The 24,205-nt window shown below is 40.3% G+C and overlaps 1 protein-coding gene and 1 long non-coding RNA gene across 2 annotated transcripts in view; both read right to left on the bottom strand.

Moving 5' to 3' along the window:
* The window catches only part of ENPP1 (ectonucleotide pyrophosphatase/phosphodiesterase 1), a 52,564-nt gene extending 35,615 nt beyond the window's left edge, over window positions 1–16,949 (bottom strand). Inside the window, exons 1-4 of the mRNA XM_042879117.1 lie at window positions 16,761–16,949; window positions 3,263–3,335; window positions 1,622–1,738; window positions 96–221 (exon numbers count right to left, since the gene is read on the bottom strand). Coding sequence (XP_042735051.1) covers window positions 96–221; window positions 1,622–1,738; window positions 3,263–3,335; window positions 16,761–16,949 — 505 coding nt within the window. The remainder of the gene's footprint in view (window positions 1–95; window positions 222–1,621; window positions 1,739–3,262; window positions 3,336–16,760) is intronic.
* A 232-nt stretch (window positions 16,950–17,181) lies between these two features.
* Window positions 17,182–20,507, bottom strand: LOC122184277. Its single transcript, XR_006180524.1, has 3 exons — window positions 20,427–20,507; window positions 19,522–19,571; window positions 17,182–18,296 (listed from the first exon to the last, which is right to left on the bottom strand). It is a non-coding gene; the product is annotated as an uncharacterized LOC122184277 (long non-coding RNA).
* Window positions 20,508–24,205: the final 3,698 nt, after the last annotated feature.

Below are 24,205 nucleotides of genomic sequence, written 5' to 3'. Positions count from 1 at the left end.
TTTATAAGATGTTTTTAAAAATACTGTGACCTTATTCCATTCAAACAAACAGAGGTACACAAGAGACACTACTGGAATTCACTGAGGGCATTTACCTTTGCATGCGGCTTGATAATTGACACAGCAATCATTATTTTCCACACAATCATCTGAGCAGGAGCAATGATACTCTGGTCGCCTCTTCTCTCCACACCTGAACTTATTACATGTCCATATATGAGCTACAAACAGATGACAGACAGTACAACAGTTAACACCCATGCAAGTGTCACATTAAAGTATTGAATGGTAAGTTCTCAAATGCGTACTCAGAAAAAGAAAGTCCTGAGGTATTTGATGCATGAATAATAGCACAACCTTTGGCATTTTGGAAGACATTAACATCCATGGCTAAACAATTTGAATGCACAGACATCTGAAGATAATTATGCAGCATATGCTTAAAAATACCACAGATCATGAAAGGTCAACAGAAAGTATCTACAGGTCTTCTTAAGTATGGTAATTTCTTTGGACTTAATCCAATAAACACATACTATAAACAAGCTCCCCAACAAGTGCCTCAAGAAAATCCCTAACTTAGTTGTTAGACAGGCTCTCCTCTTTGTTTTAAAGAATTCTTTAAACTGGTGTTATTAAACAGAGAGGAGGGTAAGTCCCACACAGGTTTTCTAACATGCAAAAAGCTTTATGCAGAGGACCTCTGAACAATAATCAGTTGAAGCAAACAGCTGAATTCAGTTTAATCATTTGGTTCTAAAAAGTCAGCATTGGAATTTTAAATTTCAGGATGAGACTATGTTAACAAGTTCTACAAAGACTTGTAAAGTTGGGCAAGATGAGAAATAAGTGGTAAGAATATCATATATCATGTATTAAGGTAAAACTACAAGTTCTATCTTTAGTGTTGCTATCCAAAATATCATCTTACTCCATACAATTTCTCCATGGAACTTGTCACACCTTTGCCTATCTAGCTTGCAGCTTTTGATAAATCATGACAACTTCCTGCTTTGAGACCATTTTCCAACACTGCAGCCTATTTTGTTGTCCCGCATTGTCCCAGAGGCCAGCATGATAACCTTGCTTCACACTGAAGCAGGGGAATAATAGGGCAGAGTGCTTGAGCAGCAAGGTATAGGATAGGAAAAGACCATTCACAGAGCAGCTCTGTCCTCCCCCTTTCTCATGTGGGTCGTAACTGACACAAAGACCCAATATACAGAATCCACGGGACAATGCATGCCACTGTTCTCTCACTCCCAAGCACAGAAAAGAAAAGGCTGGCTGAGACCTTCAGCCACAGTTCTTGCTGTGCTTTTCAAGGCAGAGTGCAGCAACACACTCTCACATTCTCTCTCCCATTAACCACATTCAAGCTTTACTGGTGTGTAGAACACATAGTCCTGAAGCTCCTTCCCCAGGAGTCCTTAGTAAAACCATTGCCAACAGAGTGAGTAGGAGGATGTGGGACTGCTGCAGCAGAGCCACCGCGCTCAGTCTTCCCTCTCTTGCCCCCTGAAAAGCATTTAAAGTTGAAGTAATGACCACCTGACCACAACAGAGCTCACATGTGCTGGCCCATATGAGAGCTTGCCTCCATAATTTTTTCCATCCTTACCTGGTTGTATGCATGTTTCCTGGTAGTCTAAGCAGCAGTTTCCAAGCTTAACACAATCTCTGTCACAACGACAGCTTCCAAAGGTCCTTTCAAAGCAACGACCTTTGCAGGTTTTTACTGTAATATAGAATAGTGTTATTAATCAATATGCAAAAAAAAAAAATCAGCCTAAAGAGTAACGCAGTTGATCATTCCACTACTCACAGTGTAGCTGCAAAAAAAAAAAAAAAAAAGAAAAAAAGAAAAAAGCAGCAGCTGAAGAAAAGTCTTAAACCAACTAAATATGTTTATTTTCTCTTACTGAATGAAGGTGTCATGTTTTAACAGGAACGTGGTGTTTCATTTCTGGCAGACATCATTGAAAGAAAGGACTACAATTCCAGTTGTGACTGCCACTGCCTCTCTGCATCTCCAGGAGATACTTGTACAGTTATTTAGCACATGAAATATCTCCATAAGAGGAAACCCACTGAGGAAACATGAACCCATGTTTCAGCTAGAGAACCTTGAAAGTGTAGGTAACACTGATCTTCATTTCTGGGGCTGACAATCATCTACTTTAGGTAAGTAAATAAGCATCAGTTAAAATCTAGATCACATGAGGCAGGTTTGCAATTCTTCCATAGTCTGAATGGCTATTTTCACACAAAACAGAGGCACTCCAGAACAGAAATTGAAGAAGCCCAGCTCTACATCCCACTGTATCACAGTCAAGGTACCACTCGGAGACACAGGAAGAAAAAAATAATAACATACTACTGATTTGCAGCATTAGCAGCACCTTATTTGGCCAGCGTTTTACTGTAAGCAGTAAATGAAGTGAATCCACAATTCTGTTTTTGACTTCTCAAAAATCTTGAAGTGTGTGGTATAAGGTAATAAAAAAAAGGTAATAATTATGGTAAAGCTCTAATAAAATGGGGAAAGTTAAACAGATTCTTAATAAGGCGCTAATATTATGCATTTTGGTTAAAAATCATTGCAGCACTGTTTGTTAAACATACTTCCAATTATTTTAGATTTGTAGCATGAATAAAATTGTTCTGAAGGAAAAGCTTGATTTCTTAAAATATTTAACCTTCTGTCTGAAGAAACTTCACCATCAAAAAGATCGTTTATTTTCAGGGAAGAAAACAGTCAAAAAATTTCACACAAAAAACATTTTCAGACTACAGTTCCAACCAATAAAAAAAACCAACCTTTTTATTTTCATAGTTGACAGGAAATGATGAAAAATAAATGTTCCCGGACAACATGGAATATAAATTGTTGGTTTTTGAGTTTTGTTTTTGTTTGTGTGTTTTTTTGTGTTTTTTGTTTTTTTGTTTTTTAATAGGGAACTGAGAAAAGTCAGCCACATGACATCACCACAGACGCAGCTGGGATACATGGAAGCTGCCAGCTTAGATACTGAGCACAGGGATGAGTTTACTTTCCAAAGAAGTATACAGGTACTAAAGACACCTGATGTTTATTTCCCAGTATTTTCATACCACTCTAAATGAAACTATTTCAACCAATGCATCCAATGTTCTTCATGTAGCAAAAAAGGGTGGCATTCTGATAATACTAAAATTAACTCACAGAAGAAGAAAAAAAGAAATTGCTAGAAAAGTTACTAATAAACAGCATAATAGTTACCATCTTTTGAACAGCTAGGCTTCAGGCCAAATATACATCCTAGGATTGTTGTTAGCACGCAGACACAGAGTATCTGTGGGACAGAAAGGAAAAGAGAGCAATTGTGAGTGACCACAGAATGGTTTAGAAAGCCTTCATTTTCTCTAGTAACACTACACAATTGTACTGAATGTGATCAACATGCAGATTAGGAGGCCGATTTCACCACTTGCACAAGCAGTTTTCACTCACAGCAGCAGTTACACCGATTTCAACTGATTACCTGTGCACGAAAGAAAATTCTCTAGACTGGGTCCTCTAAACTTTCTTATTAAGTTAGGTCAAGTAAATACTGTGATTTATTTCCCTCTCACAAATGAAAAAAAGTTGCTTATGTTTAGACATGTATTCATTTTCTACAAAACTTTCTTTGTTCCACTTCTTCCTTCCTCCTGGACTGTTCTAAGAAAATGAAGTTATGCCTTTGACCACAGACTGCAAACAGAAGCCCTGGCCTTTAAGTGATACCTATAATTTTCCTAGGCAGGAAAACCTTTTCCCACTTCCTAGTATGTAGTTCAGTGTTGGTCTATACAATGGTAAGCAGCTGTGGGATGTCACCTTAGACCAACCACAGTGTCTTACACCAACCAGAAACTGTCGCCATGTTTACTTTGGATTCTCAATGCTTTAAGGCTGTTAAACAGGCACCATATTGCTCATACCCAGCACTTCAAGCAAGATCTAATGCTTACTTAAATAAAGGGATAGATTCCTTCTAACCTCACTATCCTCACTGGATTTATGAGAAGCAGCTGAAGGAGCTGGGATTGTTCAGTCTGGAGAAGAGGCGGCTCTGGGGAGACCTTATTGCTCTCTATAACTACCTGAAGGGAGGTTGTAGTGAGCTGGGGATCGGCCTCTTCTGTCATGTAACTGATGATAGGACTGGAGGGAATGGCTTCAAGCTGCGCCAGGGGAGATTTAGGTTGGACGTTAGGAAATACTACTTCTCTGAAAGAGTGGTCAGGCGCTGGAGTGGGCTGCCCAGTGAGGTGGTGGAGTCACCGACCCTGGAGCTGTTCAAGGAAGGTGTTTGGTTCTTGTGCTGTAATATGGTTTAATTAATGAGTACTATTGGTGATAGGTGGATGGTTGGACTGCATGATCTTGTAGGTCTTTTCCAACCTTGGTGATTCAGTGATTCTGTGATTCATTTTTGAGGAACAGTGCACATATTATCACTACATCCATAGTAATTAGAGGCAGTCTGGGAAAGCCATCAATGCACCCATGACTGCCATTCTATTCAAATGTAAATTGTAATACTGATGTTAGCTAAAAGTCCTGAAAGAGAAAGCACTTTCAGAAAAATAATGCTTCCGTATTCAGAAGTGTTGAGGAAGATAATAGAGAATGCACATCTGGTCATTCTTTTCTGAGAAAAATGACTTTGAATCAAAAGTTAAATATTTTCAAACGCACTTCAGTAAAAGTTAAGTACTGCCCACATTAAGCATTTCTCCTTTTACCGCCTTCCCCATCAGCAACAGCTGCTGAATCAGTTTTTTTAGTATAATACCTATAAATTATTCTGGACCTTGGAAACTTTCCATCTGAACTTTCCATCACCTAGACAAGTACACATACAGTGAGGTAGGTGGTGTGTCAGATGCTAGACTTCAAGGCTCAGGAAAATCACTGGGGAGAGCAAAACTTATTACTTATTACTGTTCTTTTTATTTATACATTACTATTGGAAAATAGAAACTCTTGAATTCGGTTATAAAAAGTGAACCTGAGTCTACTTTATTTCAGGGTGATGATGGATTTATTGCTTTATGCCATGCTACTAAGCTCAAAGAGTAGAATGTCTGCTGATATGTAACCACAAGCAGGCATCAAACAAATAAAAACCACTCTATTCTGAGTGTAATCCTATTCCTGAGATTCTGGCACTGAGTGTTACAAAGCCCTGTTTTTGCACTGTGCTCCAAGATTCCAGTTTTCACTTCTGTGAATATAACTAATTTCAACAAGCAAAAGCATGGAAAGGATAATGTTTACTGGGACATACTGGTATCTTTTGGGTAGGAAAATGATAATGTTTCTGATAAAGTAGTGCAAGCTGTGTTTCCAGCAAGCGATACTACGGAAATCACTGAGCTTCACAGAACACGGCACACTACCAATGCTTTGCCTAGTACAAATCTATTCTGCTCTCGAGTTTCTTGAAAAAAACAACAATCTCCAGGTCCTTACGTGGCATTCTTTGTCCACCTGTAACTAAAGAAAAGCTGGGAACTATACTGTACCATAACAATGGATATTCAAGCCTTTCTTTTCTTAACACTAGCCCTGAAAGAGCTTAGAATTTTGCAGTAAAATATATTTAAGACTATTTTTTGTTCCTTCAAAGCTTAATAAAGAAACTTCTTAGGGATGGTAGCTTAGAGCATTTGATGATGTCCTGGGACAATCAAAGCTGACCAAGTACCCTGTACTACATAATTACTTTGAATAAGATCTTTACCTTCAGTCTTTAGTCATTTCAATATTACCCACACAAACAGCACAAGCATTCTGATGGAACAATGTGGAACAACTAAACTTGGCCAACAGCAGTAGCAGTCTTGCCTAAGCCCAGCAAGAGTTATTACAGTAACTCTTAACATGTTGTCTGTCAGTGAAAATGCTCTGAGATCATCAGCTCTGCAAATGACCAGAAATGACTGACTTTAAAGAAGACTGCCCAGGTACAAAAGGTTATCTCACTAACACAGCCCTAAGGTGGACTAATTTACTTCACTTCTTGCTATTTGGGACTTCACTGCAGCAGGTAGCTTACTAATATTACCTGAACTATTTTGCATACACCTAGATCAGGTTTGGGATGCTGCATTCTGCTGTGTAAAGATTTTGTTTATTGCTGTTAAATACAGACAAGTAGCTGCATACATATAGTTCAAGGTTTACTAACAAGAACCTTGTTACAACCTTGCAGAAAGAATATGGGAATACAACACATAATAAGAAGGCAAAGAACCAGACCTCATTACACACAAAAGCAGCACATGAACTTTTTATGATTTTTACTTTGAGAGATTGCTAGAACAAAATGTAAGGTCCTCAACCAACACAGTAACAACTGAAGAGAAGAAAATGTCCTATTTTGTTTTAAAAATATTTTCTGAGAAAGTTTGTTTTGGAATCAAAAACATTGCCATCCAGGGATGAATCTCTGTCTATCACTGCTTCCTTTACGTGGGAGGAAGAAATAAAAGCTTTGCTTTGTAAACATTATAGTGGTTGGGAATAGGTGGTTGAGTATTTGGAAAACTGCAATCCTGAGAACATTTCAAAAGCCTTTTATTTTGAGCTGGGAAGATGGCAAGATGATAACATGGTTAGAGGGCAGGCTTATTTTCACCACTCATCTCTGTAGGGATGAAGTCAAAGAGAAATCCACCAGCGGTTTCAGTGAGCTGGTGGAAAGGCTTAAGAGCAGTGTGTAGATACCAAATGCCAAAGTGACTGATCAGCTAACTACAGGGCAGGTCCCAGTGATACACAGTGATACACAGAGAAACCTTTCACCGTTCCTTTGCAAAGGAAAATTAAAATATTATTCTGCCACAGTCCATTTCTCTTCACTTTTTACTATGCCTGTCCATCTCCCCTACTCTACCCTGTATTCATCCATTCTGTATTTCCTATGGCAAAAAATACATTGTCTTTTCCTTTAAGGCATAATCATTCTGGATTAAGTTTCTTCCTGTGCTGACTCTCCTCATTCTTTGTCTACCGTGTACTCAGCTGCTTTCTATCTTTCTTTTTTCATCCCTAGTGTTCTATGTCACTCCACGGTTTAAGGCACATTAGTTAACTAACTGCTGTGCAATTAACAAAGAAACCATGCAAAACAGTGGATTTTCATTCTAACATCCATGATTGACTCCTGCAGTTGCTGTGTCACGTCTGCCCATGAAGTGAGAATGTCTGGACTGGGTTGGTAATGCCAGTATTACAAAAACATGTGGAATTTTCCAAAACCACTGGGATCTGTGAAGGGCTATGTTTTCACCATTTTATGCGCCTAAAATAATTACACATAGACACAGACTTTAACAGTGAAAGACTCTAGAGGAAGAATTTCATCTGCGAAGAAGATAGTAATAAATAATTAATTTCAAGTAAGAGCATAATCACCTTCTGCCTTTATAAAGGGCGTATTAAAAGTACAGAAAACATACTGTACAGATTTAAAAAGAAAACAAAAACAACTTATCCACACGTGCCAAAGGCAGCAGAACATTTGCTCATGTTTATAAAAGCTATTTTTAAGTAGGGATAACCCTCACCAACTCAGCTCTATACACAAACAGGAGGATATTTAATAAATTTTACTGAGCTGAAGTGAAACGGATACTTCATTCATACCAGCACAGCTATTAGGCTAAGTAAATCAGCAAAAAGAAGTTAGCAGTACTGAAACAAATGTGTTAAACACGTCATATTTCCTTCATTCACCTCTAATTTTCCAAATTAAATTTTTTTTATGATTTTCAAAGACTTGATTGTGTTGATCCACATTCCTTGTCTGGTGTCCACAAGGGGAAAGGGAGTTGCTAAGACTCTGAGATCTTGGTTGTCTTGAAACACTGAAGGTGACTGAATTAGCCTGAAGTCTACAGAGGCAAAAGATAGAGATCATTGGTTTTCTTCTCAAAGAAGGATGCAGAAGGCCTACTCATGTTGTTTCTATGAAATGCTTTCAGACATTGTATGCTATTGCAGCCATAGCCTAAGGTCATTCAAGGGACAAGAATGTTTTAAAGGTAGCCCGAGCCAATGCAAGGTGCTACAAAAAGCCTTCAAGAAGCTAACCAAAGAGCTACAACTCTAAATACCTCACAAAACTCTTAAAGTGTCTAGCTTTAACAAGAGAAAAAAAGATAAAATAGAATCAGTAGCTGCCAACACGTTAATAAAAGCAAAAGTAGAGAAGAAAATATGGTGTTCTGCCGGTCACACTCTTCCTCTTCCAAAAATCTCTTATCAAGAATAAATCTAAAGTTGTTATTATTTATAGTACTTTCATAAGATTAGTAACAAGAAGAGTGTTGCTTTTATTGAGTGCTGATAATACTACTGAATTTACTGAGTAAGCCACTTCCATTTTTCACCTGCAGATGTTGCTACTGCCACCATTCAGCAATTTTAGGCTGAACGGGAAGACACAGTAACCTTACAGAGTCAGTGAATAAATTCTGTAAAATGGACCATAAGGAGTATCAAAAAAATTGTGATCCACAAAGGGGAACAGGAATAAGACAAACAGGGTATCAGAGTGACTCACTATGACACTTTACTAATCTCACTGTTAACTGTTTACAGGCACACTTTTAGCCCTGGCTCCTGCGGCTTTTTTCCAAAGTGAAGGGCTGATAGAGAGGCTATTATTTACCTCTGTATTCCTTGAATACAGCTCCTCAAAATACAAAAGGCAGACTATCAAAAGATCCTTACTTTACAACTTGGAAACTTTGTATTTCAGCCAGAAGAGCAGTTGAGCACCGTCCCATTTGATCCTGATAGAGAGGAGTACAATGGAAGACCAACAATATATTTATTTAGATCAACTTGCCTACATGCCTTTAGAGAGCTGAACTGGGACAAGGTGCATCTGAATTTTTTCAATACTGTAAATATTACATTTTTTTTTCATTAATTCTCTCTTGTCCCCAGCTTTCTTATGCAATGCTGAATAGTTAAACAATAGCCAAAAGCCCTTCCTTATTCTGCTCAATGGAATGTGTTCTCCATCACACTGCATTTACAACAATATCCACCGCTGTCATATAAACACTTTTATGGCATTGACCTGTGCAACATCTGTACAGGAAAGGAAAGTTTATTTAGGGTGGTTTTTTGTTTTTTGTTTTGGTTTCTTTTTTTTTTTTTTTTCAGTGCAAGAAGTATATTTTTACTTTGCTTCAATTACTTTCCCCTGTTATTTTCAAAATTCTAAGACATTATAAAATAACTTGTTTGAAAATGACGTGTTTGATGATGGTGATGTGAAACACTGACAAATCCCGTTAGAGCATTCTTTAAAATTAGTATTTATTCAGTTCCTATTGTGTGTTCACAGTGATGTTTACCAATACATTATTTTCCAGCACTACTCTGGAGCAAGAAACTTTTCAAACTTTCCATGATTTCAAACCTTCACCTTGTCTCACTCCTCCTTTCAGCTGACATCAACATTCAATGGTAAGTCAAATCAGAACAATTCAATCATTGTGTATTTCTACTGATATTAATGAAAGAATGCCAAGAAAAAGTTTTTAAGAGTAGAGGCTTGGTGGAAGCCTTGCATAATTTTGCATCTTTGACTTTGCCTGAAATTGAAGCCAGCTTGTCCGTAGCAGGTAGGCAATTACTGCAAAATTAAAGAAAGGAAATGAAAATCCTAAAATGGTCCGAATGTTCAAGAACCTCTGAGCACACATAATACTAATCATGGCCCCACTCGTTTGTGCAATCTGACCAGACCAAATGGCTGATCCAGGCACACCAGTCTAATTTATTGGCAGATAGTCTAAACTTAAATTCCTAGGCACAGCATGGGTATTTTCAACCACACAGTCAGCCATCAACAACAGAAACATGCAAGCCCCACAGCTGGATGTACTTGATTTGATTCCAAGCTCTGCACTGCAACTGTAGCCAGGGAAACCAGCAGCACTCACGTACTGCACTCAGGAGTGCAACTGAAAACCTCCACCAAAGTTTTAATCCTTCAGCTCAATTACATAAGGGAGGAGAGCATTTTGCAGCCTGTCCTAAATGGCACCTATGCTGGTAGCAGTGCCTAACCTACCAAGCTCAAAATGAACTCAAGTACACTAAGAAAAGTGGCAAATCACACCTGACTACAGCCTATCCACACATGAAGTGACTCTCAGGTCATGTGAGAGCTCTGCAACAATGCAAATATATTCCTGATGTGGAAGGGACTCACAAGGATTATCAAGTCCAACTCCACACAGCACCACCCAAAATTCAAACAGTACATCTGAAAAGCGTTGTCCAAACACTCCTTGAATTCTGGCAGCTTGGAGCTGTGACCTCTGTCCTGCAGAGCCTGTGCCAGTGCCAAAGGTGAAGAACCTTGCACCAGGCTCCAACTTGACCCTCCCCTGACCCAGCTCCATGCCATTCCCTTGTGTCCTGTCACTGTCACCAGAGAGTAGAGATCAGCACCTACCCCTGAAGAATTGTAGGCTGCCATGAGGCTTCCCCTTATCCTCCTCTGCTCTGGGCTGCACAAACCAAGGGTCCTCAGGTGTTGCTCATACATCTTGACCTTTAGGCTCTCCATCATCTTCATAGCCCTCCTTTGGATGCCCTGTAATAGTTTTATGTCCTTCTTATATTGTAGCACCCAAACCTTCGCTCAGTGCTTGAAGTGAGGCCACACAGCACAGAGCAGAGTGGGATAATTCCTCCCCTTGTGCAGTGGCAGCACTGAGCCTGATGGTCTCCAGGGAATGGCTGGCCCCTTGGCTGCCAGGGCACATTGCTGACCCAGACTCAACTTGCCATCAACCAGCACTCTCATGTCACTTTCTGCGATACTGCTCTCCAGCCTCTCATCCCCAAGTCTGTACATATATCCAGGGCTGTCCTGTCTCATGCGCAGAATCCAGCACTTGCTCATGTTAAAACGCATACCGTTGCCCTGTCCTCCAATTTATCAAGATCTCTCTTTGAGGGATTCAACAGCTCCTCCCAATTTACTGCTGTCCACAAACTTAACTTAGTATACCTTCAAGTCCTGTATCCAAGACATTAATGAAAATATTAAGATTAAAGATGGCCCTAAAACTGAATCTTATGGAATCCCACTGGTGACTGATCTGCAGCCTGACATAACCCCATTTACTAAAATCCTCAGCACTCAACCCACCAGCCGGATCTTCAGCCACGACACTGTATTTCTCTCTAACAGCATACTGGACATTTTGTCCAGAACAACACTGCGAGACACAGCATCAAACGCTTTGCTGAAATCCAAAATGATATCAACTGGCTTTCCTTGGTCAACTAGGTGGGTAACCTTGTCATAAAAGTTAATTAAGTTTGCCAACTACGCTCATTAAACAGGACTTACACCTCATAAACCCAAGTTGGCTGTGACCAATGACTGCACTGCCTTTCGAATGTTTTTCAGTAATTTCCAGAAGAATCGTCCCCATAATTCTACCAGGCACTGAAGGGAGATCAACCTGTCTGTAGTTAACCAGAGTGTTCTTTCTTGAAAACTGGAACAATGTTTGCTAGCTTCCAGTCAACTTGGTCCTCTCCAGACTCCCAGGGTCATCGAAATACATCAAGAGGTCTCACAGTGATATAAGCCAGCTCTCTGAGTATGCTGGAATAAAATCCATTGAGACTCTGTATGGGAAGTGCTGAGTCACGGCCTGAACCTGTGATTGATCACCTGAGGTGAGCAATGAGTCAGCCATAGGAGCACAGGTGAAGGCAATTCACCTGTACTGTTGGAAGGGGTGGAGCTTGGTTCCACCCCCCCCCGACCCATTTAAGAGCTGACTACCACTGGGGAAGGCTCTCTTCTGGAGATCCACTCCACTGGAGTTTCCTAAGCCAGCTCAGGATAAGGGTAAGCATCCCTATCTTTTTTGTTTTCTGCTTTGGTGTAATGACTACATAGCCAAGCTCTCTGCTATACTATAACATCTGTACATTCATTGATTGTACAGACTGTTAAGCATATATACATCCACTTGAAGCAGTAAGTGCCACCAAATTTAGGGCTGGCTGGGAATTTATTGTTACTGCAGTCAAAATCCTCCAACTCAGAGCCAAAGATAGAGATGAAGAAGGTGTTAAACATCTCTGCTGCCTCTGCATCCCTATTTGTGATGTGACCATTCTCATCAAGTAAGAGACCCATGTTATCTCTGGTCCTCATTTTGTTGTTAACATATTGTTCCCCACATTAATGGCCAACTTCAATTCTAAGTTTTAGCCGAACAAATTTTATTCTTACAGTGGCAAACATCATCACAGAAGCCCTCCTATGTCACATAACCTTACTTCCAGCAGCCATACATTTTTTGCCTAACCTCTGATCAGGATTCCTGCACAGGCAAGCCACCTGTGTTGACTTCCAACGTTTTGGAATTGTCTGTTCCCTGTGCTCTTAAGAGGCAGTACTTAAAAAGCCACCAGTACTGATGGATCCTAATGCCTTCAAAAGTAGTTTCCCAGTGAATTCTGCTAACTAGTTTCCTGAGCAGCTCTTCTAGAGTTAAGAGTCTCTCCTGATTACAGCAGTGGCAAATGCTGACAAGAAAAGATCTGCATCAGGTTAAGTACCCCAATTGCTAAGGGGTATATGATTCAGATCTTAAACACTAACCTTCATGTAGAAAGCAACAAACAACTGGAACCAGATTTGTGGAATCATAAGGCTAAATGAGAGGGACCTCAAAGATGTTTTTAGTCCACTCACCAAAGCAGGTTTAAAACAAAATTCTGGCCATGCTGCTGAGGGCTACATGCAGTTGAGTTTCAAACCCCTTCAAGAGAAACCGTTCAGTCTTCTTGGACAATGTGTTCAAATACTGAATTGTCTTCCCAGGGTGCTGTTTTTTTCCTCCCTTGTACTCAATATGAGAACCTCTACTGCTTCAAATTAAATTGTTGTCTCATGTCTCCACTTGTACATCCATACAGGTACAAGGTTCATCTTTCTTGAAAACACCCTTAGAGGTAGGGGAAGGCTGCTATCGTGGGCAGGATCTGAGCCTCATCCAAGCCCATCTAGGCTGAACCAGCCCAGCTCCCTTGGCTTCTCCACATTAGTGAGGAGCTTCTGTCCTTGACCACCTTGGTGTCCCTCCATTGATCACAATCCCGTTTAGATTGATCTTTTCTGCACCAGAGAACTCAAAACCTGGTAATTCAAATGGGATCTAATAAGTGTTGAGTATAGAGAAAGAAAAAAAACTCCTCTTGATTTGTCAGCACTTGGACTTAATTTTCACTACTAGAAAGCTGAGAACGGTGCAGAGATTCCCAGGGACACCATCTTATCATGGTATCATTCACTGTCTTCAATCTAAAGGTGAAAACAAAGCTTTGTCCCACCCAGTAATTTAGCTTAATCCTCAGGTTGATAAGAAGTTCACTCAATAACAACAAGGGACAGTAACCAAGCCTACAGCTGTGCAACCATATATTCTTTACCATTCCTCATAGTATCTGCATTGGTCAGTAGTTAACTGAAAAACACAAAGCAGATTCTGGGAGTACATACCAGAGTCACAGTGTCTTAATTTGGTAACTAGATTGTTTAAATTCACAGTGTTGCACAAGCTTTACCTGTTCTCCCTATGAATAGAAGAAGGTAACTGAATAAAAGTTTTTGAAAAGGCAGAATACAATTGTTTTTCACAGGTACATAAAATACTAACTAGTATACTTCAGTATAAAATACTAAATTAAGAAAACTTGGACTGGCCTTTTAGAAGAAAGTAAAAGAAAAAAAAGACACAAGGCTTCCAAAATACTTTTATTTTTAAGAGTATTCCTACAATATTTTTTAAAGCCTCACAGTTTACTATCTTAAGTACTTCAAAATGCTTCAGGAAGTCTCTATAAGAATCATACACTTTCAGTGTTTCCGTTCCAAGTCTATCTGAAATATTTTGGTTTGGTTTTTTTCCCCCCCAATCAAAAATTCTTGATCTGTGATCTTCTAATGCAAGTGTCACTCGTAAATGACTTTTCCAGCTCTGGCAAAGAAAAAGTCTGAAACTGTGAACATGAAAAAAACATTTTGTTACTTTTTTTCCCCCTTCAACATTTTAGCTTTTAAACACATGGAAAATTTTAGTGAAATGAATGAATCAGACAAAACCCAATGAGATTTCCTGGCCAACCTGAATTGAAAACATTAAACCTAAGGAAGAATTAAGTTGCTCTTGGAAGGCAGCCAGCTGGTCAGTCATGTAAAAGCAGCAGATGAGCCTGGAGAGAACATGAACAGCACATTCAGCTTTGAAGGACAAAGGTAAAAACACAGAAGAAGTAAATGGAAAGATGTGCTAGGAGATTACATAAATAAAGAGATCATCTCCCAAGACTGCTGAGTGCTGGATGTTTGCACTCAGTTGCTCTTCAGGAATAATGATGGGTTAATAAATCCCTGCAGGTCTGTCCCACTATCCAGGAAATCCTGCCCATGCATAGCACCAGAAAAGCGACACGTGATATGAACATCTACTGCTGAGCTAAAATTGTGCCTGCCACAACAAAAGCTGCTAAAAGCGGAGGTGATTCTATACCACTTCCTCATCTACCCACATCCTCCCTCACCCAGTGTTTGCTGGTTCACAGTTCATTCAGTTCACAATAGCTGAGTACCACCATGAGACATGGAGAGGCTCCTGAAACCACCCACAAGTCAGTTCTACATGACAGCCTTCTGCATATGGTGACTTCACAACTTTTCTCTAATGGGATAAGATCACCTCATCAGCAGAAGCTGACACCACAGAAGTTGCATTCAAGTTGTACAGACATCTTTGGATGGCAAACACATGCACAGAAATAGGGGAATATAAGCAAGTCCATGCTTTCCAGAAATTATTTTTTTTTCCAAACAAGCAGACAACAAAAAATGAAAAACAAAAAACAAATACCACCACACCCAGAAACTTATCTGAAATCACATTTTCCCATCTACCCTAATAAAGGTAGCAACAGCACATGCAACAAGGATAAAGACAGGTGTAAGAAGTTACTTTATGCTTACTTCAGGCAACATCACTTTTATTGTTTCCCACTGCACAATCAGGATCACTAAGCAAGTAAGTCAACTCCTTTTTTTACCAGTCCAGTTTTCTACCATTCTGACTTCCTACCATGATGTTTAAGCTAAGTATACCCTTACTCAGGCCAATATTATCTAGTATCTGTAAGTTTTTCAAACGTTGCCTAAATACTCTAAATTATCGCTGTTTGCAATAACTACAAACAGTGCTACACAGTTGTTCACTGCTTTTTGCTTGCTTCTGTATAGATGACATATATTTAATTTGAAAACTTTAAGTCAGCACAGGATGAATGCCTTGCCAGTTCTTGGAGAACTACTGTGGTCTGAAAAATAAGGATGTTATTCAGAAGTGTACATAAGTACATGTGAAAGTTTAAGCTTGTGCTTAACTCCAGTTTTGAAGTGATTATTTTCTATTTCAATAGCATATGATTTTTCACTATCACAACCCATTTTGATGGTGAAAAGAGCCCTTTTTTTTTTTTTTTCCAGCCATCTGCTGCAATGCCTTATTTTGGGACATCCTGTCCTTCCCAGAAGAGAACAAAGTTATGAAATAAGCTGCAGCCCATTACCTTTAAGAATGCTTTTCATCAGTATAGTTGCCAGGAGGAAAAAAATTATAAAAAAAAAAAAAAAAAAAAAAACACACACACACAAACACACACAACCAACAATCCTCTACACATAAACAATCAATCATAGAACTTATGGAAATTGAGTATGTTTCGTAGTTGTTCTAACAAACATGTAAATGCAATTCACAACCTATTATGTTAGGAAATATACTCAGTGTGCAGTTGCCAGTGTGATGGTTACTGTTTCAGATGAACTGACCAAGTGATGCTAAACCTGGAAAGGTAACTTGATTTGAAAGTGTACTGTTTATGGATACACCACGCAATAAAAGCTGCTGCAGTTCCACAGAAGCTTCCTTCCAAGAAGGCCACAGTTTAAGCTTGATAATGACTTCAGCCTCGTAATGATCACTCCGGGCAGTCTGGACAGTCTTATTTTCACATCTCTACAGGAAGGATAATTATAATACAGTTGCGTGGCTAAAACTGGAAGCTGACCTACCTGCTAAGAATGGCTTCGGACACAGGTCCTCCGAACCAGGACTGAAAGCGGCTCCAAGGCACGCTCGGAGGCAAACTTTCAAAGCACAGCGTTTCAAATGCAGCACAAAGCCAACTTTTAATCCTTCCTCTGTCCTCCCGAAATCTTTTACGAATTTCCAGTCGTATCTCCTCATTTGAATACGTTTACTTTCCCCTACATCTAGTTAGAACCGCACGAAGAACACAGGATAATCGCTAAAACTAGGAAAGAATCAAGGCGATTCAAGCGCGAGCGTCGCCAAGAGACGAAAAGGAAACGACAAGCCGAGAGCCGCCCCGGCTCCGCCAGGTAGGCTGCTGCCGGTAACTGCTAAGCACGCCACCGCAAGCGCCGCACTGCCGCCCGAGGACGAGGCGACCCCGCAGCGCCCCTGCTGCTCTGGCAGAGCCCAGCCGAGGGCTTCCCAGGGGGCTCTGAGGGCCCCGCGAGGACGAGCCTCTCCCGACCCTCAGGGTGGACAGCCGGGGCTGCCCGCCCGCCCGCGTAGCGCCGCGGTGCTGCCCGCCGGGCCCGCCCGGCCCTTACCAGGGAAAGCACTTTGTAGGTGTTGGGGTCCTTGCTTTTGCCGCCCGGACCTTTCTCCGGCTCCTCGGCCACCTCCAGGGCCGGCAGCATTGGTACGGCCGCAGCCTGCAACTCGCCGTCGGCCGCCCCTCTCCCGCCGAGGCCCTCCTGACGGCCGTTGCCCGCCGCCTTCTCGCCGTTGCCCTGCATGCCGCCCGCCGCTCTGCCCTCCGCCGTCCCGGCCGCCGTTATTAATAGCGCGGCGGCCCGGCCCGACCGGCCCCGCCCCTGCTGGAGCGCGGCCGCCGGCAGCCCCCACTCCCACGCTGGCGGGGCCGAGCCGGGCCGGGGCCGCAAGCCCCGGGTACGGCCCCGTTGCCCGCCCTTGGCCTGCAGGCACGGCCCATCCGCACCTGTGCTGGTGAACCTGCAGCTTGGGTGGCTGCGGGTGTGAGGCGTCGTCACCGCGAGCACAAAACAGGAGCTGGCAGGCAGTGTTTACAGGGCAGAGTGGAGAATGTCGCTTCTCACTCGAGGCAACTTGGGGTTAGCTGTCTCAGCAGGCCAGGACAGCGTTAGTGCAGTACCTGTGTATGTACCTCCTAGGTGCCCTTCTCCACACCCTTCTATGTCTTGTGTTTAGATCTACTCATCCATGGTCTGACCTCTCCCTGCCTATTCTCACTAGCTCAGCCCTACTGTTTGATAAGGGAGAGGTGCGCTGTTAGCTGTTTTAATGACCCTACTTGACAGCTTGCTCCAGGATTATACATCTGGCTGTTTGTTATCAGTTCCACATGGACTATGAGCCTACCAGCTGCCTGAAAGGTTCAGAGAATGCTTTGTTGGTCATTTCTCCAAGAAGCATGGAAGTCTTCAGTAACATCAATAGTTGGAAAGCCTCCTTGTGCTTAAAATTGCTAAAAGTTAGCAGCTTAGCACAGAAGGACCTGGATGTGTGAGGTGGACATTAAGCTGAATAGGAGCCACCAATGTTCCTTTGCTATGAAGAAAGCTAGTGGTACCATGGGCTGTGTCAAGGCAATGGGGAAGGTCCCCTCTACCCAGCACCTGTGAGGTCACACCAGTAGGTCCTATGCTGTGATCCCCCACACAAGAGATGTAGGCATACTGGAGAAGATACAGACTTCTGAGAAGGGCCATGAAGATACGGAAGAGATTGGAGCACCTCTCCTGTGAGGAGAGGCAGAAAGATTTGGGACTGTTCAGCCTGGAGCTAAACAGGGATTCAGGGATGATTTCATTAACATTTATGAATATCTGAAGAATGGGTGCAAAGGAGACAGAACCACTCTTACAATTCTTTTCATTTGTTTCCAGTGGGCCCTGAGAAACAAAATGAAATAGAGGAAGTTCCCACTGAAAATCAAGCAGCACTTCTGTGTTATGTAGATGATGGAGCACTGACACAGGTTGTCCAGGGAAGCTATGGTGTCTCCTCCACAGAGATCTTCAGAAGCTGCCTGGACAGTCCTTTGAGTGTCCCCGCGCAGGCAAGGGTTTGAGCAGATGGACACTGAAGACACCTCAGCCGTCCTATGAAAAAACTTGTTTTCCATCATTACTTATATTTTATGTATAGATATATATATTGAAATTAGATTGTCTTTCATTCTAAGGTGGTGATGGCTTTGAAATACAAGGACTTAAGAAGTCTGTAGCAGATTTTCATGCGATTTTGTTCCCTTCCAAAATATTACTACTCTGTTTTCTATTTCAGCTGAGTCTCATAATCAAACGGCCACTACAGTCTCCAGGATAAACAAAAATTCTAAAGACTTAGCATTTATTAACATTTATAGAATTACTGCTACTACAGCTCCCAGCATATTAAAGATCTGGGCAAGGGTGACTGTCATCACCTTCTGAGTCACATTCTGGCCTGTTTTGACTGCACAGGTGTCATCTTGAGCATTTCTGCACTAATGATTCACTTAGTGACAGAGAAAAGGAAAAAGCAGATGGGGCTGTGGCTATCAAACTCTTGAGTCTACAATAAGATCTCCTTTATTCCATTAATCCAGCATTTCAATCTGTGAAACTAAATAACTGATACATTTTTAAGGACTTTGACATCTAATAAAAAAAATGTAAATTTGAGATTGATAACTTTAAAAGACTCATAAAAACTCGAATAGCAGTTTTATTCATTGAATGTGGTTTTAATAACTAGTGCAACAAAAGACAGTTACAACCTCCCTTTTTTTTTTTTTCCTGTAAAAATTAAAAAGATATTGCAGTCATATGGTTTTCAGTTAAAATCTTCTTTTTCTTTCCATTTCCAAACACTCTGGCAGGATTTTTATTTTTTTTATTTTTTTTTTTTCCCCAGTATGTCTGGACAATTAAAAGTTCTTAGCTAATTTTAAAGAACTAAAAATTCATTTTTCATCATTTTTTGTGTATTTTTCTGATAGCTTTTAAGAGTAAGTCAAGTAGAAATCTTTCTTGTACTGTGTAAGTCATCAACTCAAAAGTTCCAGCAACACATGTTGTGCACTGGTGATTCTATGGAAATGATATATAATTAGATCACAGACAAAAATGTGTCCCTTTTTTCCATCTGAAGAAGGGCTTTACTGCAGATGCAGCTAACTCTCAAATCATTCATTGAGTAGCAATCCATTGACAGCTGTTTTTCTACGTACAAATATTTGTGAAACATCCCCAATTTTATCATTTCTTTCTATGTCAATATAAACAGTTAAGGTACTTCAGGCTAGGCATGGAAAATAATCTGTGTAGAAAATAATTAACCCACCTGTGAGAAGAATGCTCATTTCAGATGACTGGCAGTGTGTCTAAGGTACACTACACAAGAATGGAAAGGAAAACCAAATACGATTAAGTTCTGAAATCACATGGGAAGCCTTTTCTGATGAATACTAGGAGACAAGATGGAACGTTTCAAATGCTAAGCCTTCAGGAATCTACAGTTACTTCACTGCTTCAGAAAGAGATTGTGAAATACTGGTCAATACAGTTTTAATAAATATTTGACAAAGTATATAACTGTAAAATTAATTAATTTCAATTGTTACTAAAATTGCAAATCCGAATTCCAAAAGACTTGGCTATGGCTTTTTCAGCAGACACAGAAAGCTTCAGAGGGAGCCCAGATTCCCAGCAGCCAGCGCAAGCGTTGAGCAATTCATCTTCTCACCAAATGTAAGGGGAAAACCTCTTAAAATCAGCCATAGAATCATAGAATCACCAAGGTTGCAAAAGACCTCCAAGATCATCTAGTCCAACTGTCCACCTACCACCAGTATTTCCACACTAAGCCATGTTAGTACAACATCTAAACGTTTCTTGAACAGTTCTAGGGAGGATTACTTAACCACATCCCTGGACAACCCATTCCAGTGCTTCACCATTCTTTTGGAGAAAAAATTTTTCCTAATACCCAACTTGAACCTTTCCTGACTCAACTTGAGCCCATTGCCTCTAGTCCTATCATTAGTTATGCTAGAGAAGAAGCTGACCTCCCTTCAAGTAGTTGTAAAGACCTTTGTGTTTCCAGGCCTCATCCATAAAGGAAGTCATCAGAGCATGACAATTTTAATTTTTTCTCCAACCACAAACTGCATCAGGGAAGAAAAGCAAAGACAAACAATGCAGTGAGAGGGAAAGGCAAACACGGGAGTTCTACACACTGCTACGTACCAGTGTTCATGACATTTGCTGCTTGCATTTTTTATCTGGATGGGGTTGACAGCAGATGCCTCTTCAAAAGGCTGCAGTAAACACCAGGTACCCATGAAGTCTCAGCCTGACCTGATTTTGTAAGCAGGCTGTAGCACAAAGGACACACAGCTGGGTGGCAAGGTGCGCGTGGGGCACCTCATTACAAAAGTAGATTTCACCTGGGCTCCAGCCAGGGCACAGGGACCCTTCCTGCGCTCTCAGTAGGCCACAGGTTTAGCCTGTGGGCTAAGCAGTACCACGACAGCTGCCTGTGATAATCAGTTCTGTGCTGACCTGGTCTTGACACTTACATTATAGCACGGAGCTCCTCCCAGTGGGTGGTCGCAACCGTGAGCTTCTTGTTGCTTTATCTAATCCTCAGAAAAATTTCTGTAGCTGCAAAAAAAAGACCAGAAACTCCAGACCAAGGACTTGCTTGTTAAAGATTGTTATGTCTCAATATAATGCTGGACTCTGCCCTTATGCGTGCTAGTGAAGCTGTGTTTCTCAGCTCCCCCTATAAGGATTTCTCTGGCATTCTTGTATGAGAGCTGCACTGTAAACTGTTCTGAGAAGCAACAAGCAAATCAAACTTACATAGTTTCTGAGTTATCATTCTTGAGAGTTTAATTTAGTGCTCAAAGGTCACCAACTTTAAAAAAAAAAAAAAAAAAAAAAAAAAAAAAAAAAAAAAAGAAGAAGAAGAAGAAATCCCTAGTAAAGATAAATGAAACAGGAGACAGGAGCTTTCTTTTATTGTATCAGGCAGCAATGATTCAGATGAAATCAGAAATCCCGCAGCATTTATGGACTCATCAAGCCATGTAGACTGTTCTGTGTTTTTCAGATTTCATCTGTAAAAACCAGCATGAACTTTGGCTGAGCAAAGACACAATTTCATGTAAAATTTCAGGATTCAAATTGTAAGTCTCAGAATCTGAATTTTCTATCATGATATCTCTTTAATGGGATTTTTTAAAAAATAGAATAATTCAGCTTTTTATAAGTGCTTATTTCAAAAACTGTTAATTTTGCTCTCCAAAATGACCCTTTTTTGATAAGTACAAAAATAATTTTTGCAAATAACTGCCCACTTTTTTGGCTGTTTTACTGCTATTCAAGGAAAATTATTATTATTAAATTATTCAAGGAAAATTATTATCTAAAGATAATAAACTGATCACTGGTATTTTCTATAACACTGAAAAACTGGGTAATCCTACCCACTTTTAGTCTTAATTTGGCATAGATTATTACAAATTTAATAACTGTTAATCCAACAGCTGTTATTGAAGGCAACAACACAAGCAAACAATGGAAAGTCTATATTGTAGCCATTGTATTTGCTTTGCAGCAATTGTGTGTCTAAGCAACATAAAAATGTTGTTGATTTTAGAAAAAAGTGGCTAAAAACCTTTACACTGTATAATCCTGACACTGACAATACGTAGACAGACTTTGATGGGATGCACCAGTTACTACCTATGAAAATATCCAGAAGATGTTTGAATACTTTAACGTTACCCAGGCAAAAATTAATTGCAAGGCAGTTCTGCTGTTATTATCAGACTAATCTCACCAGCAAGAATGGTCTTACAGTTGCCAACCACGGCTAGGAGGTCTGCATATGCAAGCATATCACCAGGAAGAACAAATTTGTGCATATATGGTAAAAATTGCAAGAAGTTTACAAACTGGAAGGGAAAAAAAACCAATACTGTATACTGGAGTAATTAGTCCAGCAGTTTCCTGAAGACCTGCTGGTTTAATTCAGGGCTTCTTCTAGTGAAAGCAGTGTTTATGAATCTGGGTAGTGTAGAGCTTTGATTGTTTGGCAGTGACTCTCAGCAGTAGTGTAGGTATAATAGCAGCCACTGCAACTAGCTGGGAATTTAAGGAAAAGAGAAGATTCTTTCACAAGTTAAATGTTGTGTAACTACTAAAAATATATAAATAATTACAAGCAGAACTTCTGTTCCCTTTCATGTTATTCTACACATGATATAGACAAGCTACAAACTTCTTTCAGTTTTCTGCCTAAAAGCCAATATCTTTTAAGATATCTAGAAAATCAGTGAATCAGGAGACCACATATAGAAAGGTCACTGTGAAATCTCAATGACATTTTCTCCTTTGAATATGTCAAATGTATCCTTAGGGCCCAGCTGCGTGACTCAAAATCGCATTGAGAAATCCCTTTATGCAAGAGAAGGCTCCAGGGGGACCTCATTGTGGTACTTGAAGGGAGTGTATAAAGGAGGGGCAACAGCTGTTTGCATGGGTGGATAACTGATAGGATAAGCGGAAATGGTTTTAGACTAAGACAGAGGAGATTTAGGTTAGATATTAGGAGGAAGTTTTTTACACAGAGGGTGGTAACACACTGGAACGGGTTTCCCAAGGAGGTTGTGGATGCCCCATCCCTGGAAGCATTCAAGGCCAGGGTGGATGTGGCTCTGGGCGGCCTGCTCTGGCGATTGGTGACTCTGCCTACAGCACGGGGTTGAAACTAGATGATTTTTGAGGTCTTTTTCAACCCAGGCCACTGTATGATTCGATTATCTCATTGATATTTGATAGCTCAAAGTGAACAGCAAAACTCAATACAAACAGGAGAGGGAAAAATAAATAAACTGCTTTCAAAACAGATGCACAAGTGGAGGCAGAGATTTGAAAAAGTGCCTAAGGAATTTAGGAATGCACACCCTGCATCTCCAGTCAGATTTGTATTCCTAAATCACTTTGAAATCCAGCATTACTTCATGCTAAGAGCACAACAACTGTATTAAGTCAGCTTAAACAGCAGTCAGAGATCTGCAGCTGAGGAGAATTTTGAGCCAGTGGAAAGTTCTCCTGCTAAATACTATTTAAAAATGCTTTTTCATCATGTCTAGCCACTTTCTAAACACATGCAAACATGTAACACATACTCCATTTTGCAGTAAGAAGTTTTACTGTTTCAGTTTTGAAGAAAAACTCAATTTATTGTTTATTGTCATCATGCGAAATTATGTAGTCTAATGTAATTTCACAAAATTCTATGCCCTGTGGAGTAACGTTATGATTCAGGTGCTGCATTTCTGCTTTTCAGCAGCTATACTACAGTCATTGGCATTCATAAGCCTTTTACTGGAAGCAAGTGCGTGGAATGCAAAGTTTGCAATTCACTGCTGGAACAGCATCTATTTTATATGGACAACAAGTGCCATCAAAACAAGACTGGAAAATTATCTTTCAGAAAGTACACAGAAGGACACTTTAAGACACGCAATGTTGAATTATCATGGGGAAAAAAAAAAAAAAAAAAAAAAAAAAAAAGGAGAAAAAACACAACAAAATGCAGAAAACTTTTTGTGACTTTCACAATGCGAGTTGTCTCAGCGCTTAATGGCCTACAAATGACTCAGGAACTTGGTGCACACCTAAGGAAACATCTGGTATTGTAAAATACAATGTTACATAAAAACCTCACAAATAATTTAAAGAGTACCTGTAAATATAATGAGAGAAGTAACCATTTGTTACAGTAACCATTTGTTACAGTTACTTGTTTAAGGGGAAAAAAAAGAAAAAAGAAAAAGAAAAAAAAAATAAAGCATAAGAAGGAAAAAGGCATGACAAGGATAGTGCTAAGACCAAATGGAAAAATTGAGAGAGAAAACTCAAAGATTCAGAGGAGATGAGAGAGGAAGAGAGAGGAGAGGAGAGGAGAGGAGAGGAGAGGAGAGGAGAGGAGAGGAGAGGAGAGGAGAGGAGAG

Source organism: Lagopus leucura, unplaced genomic scaffold, assembly GCF_019238085.1.
Source record: "Lagopus leucura isolate 7727_CA_CO unplaced genomic scaffold, USGS_WTPT01 Super-Scaffold_73, whole genome shotgun sequence".
Classification (NCBI taxonomy): domain Eukaryota; kingdom Metazoa; phylum Chordata; class Aves; order Galliformes; family Phasianidae; genus Lagopus; species Lagopus leucura.
The sequence above is the reverse complement of the archived record's forward strand: the minus strand, read 5'-3'. Positions and strand labels throughout refer to the sequence as shown.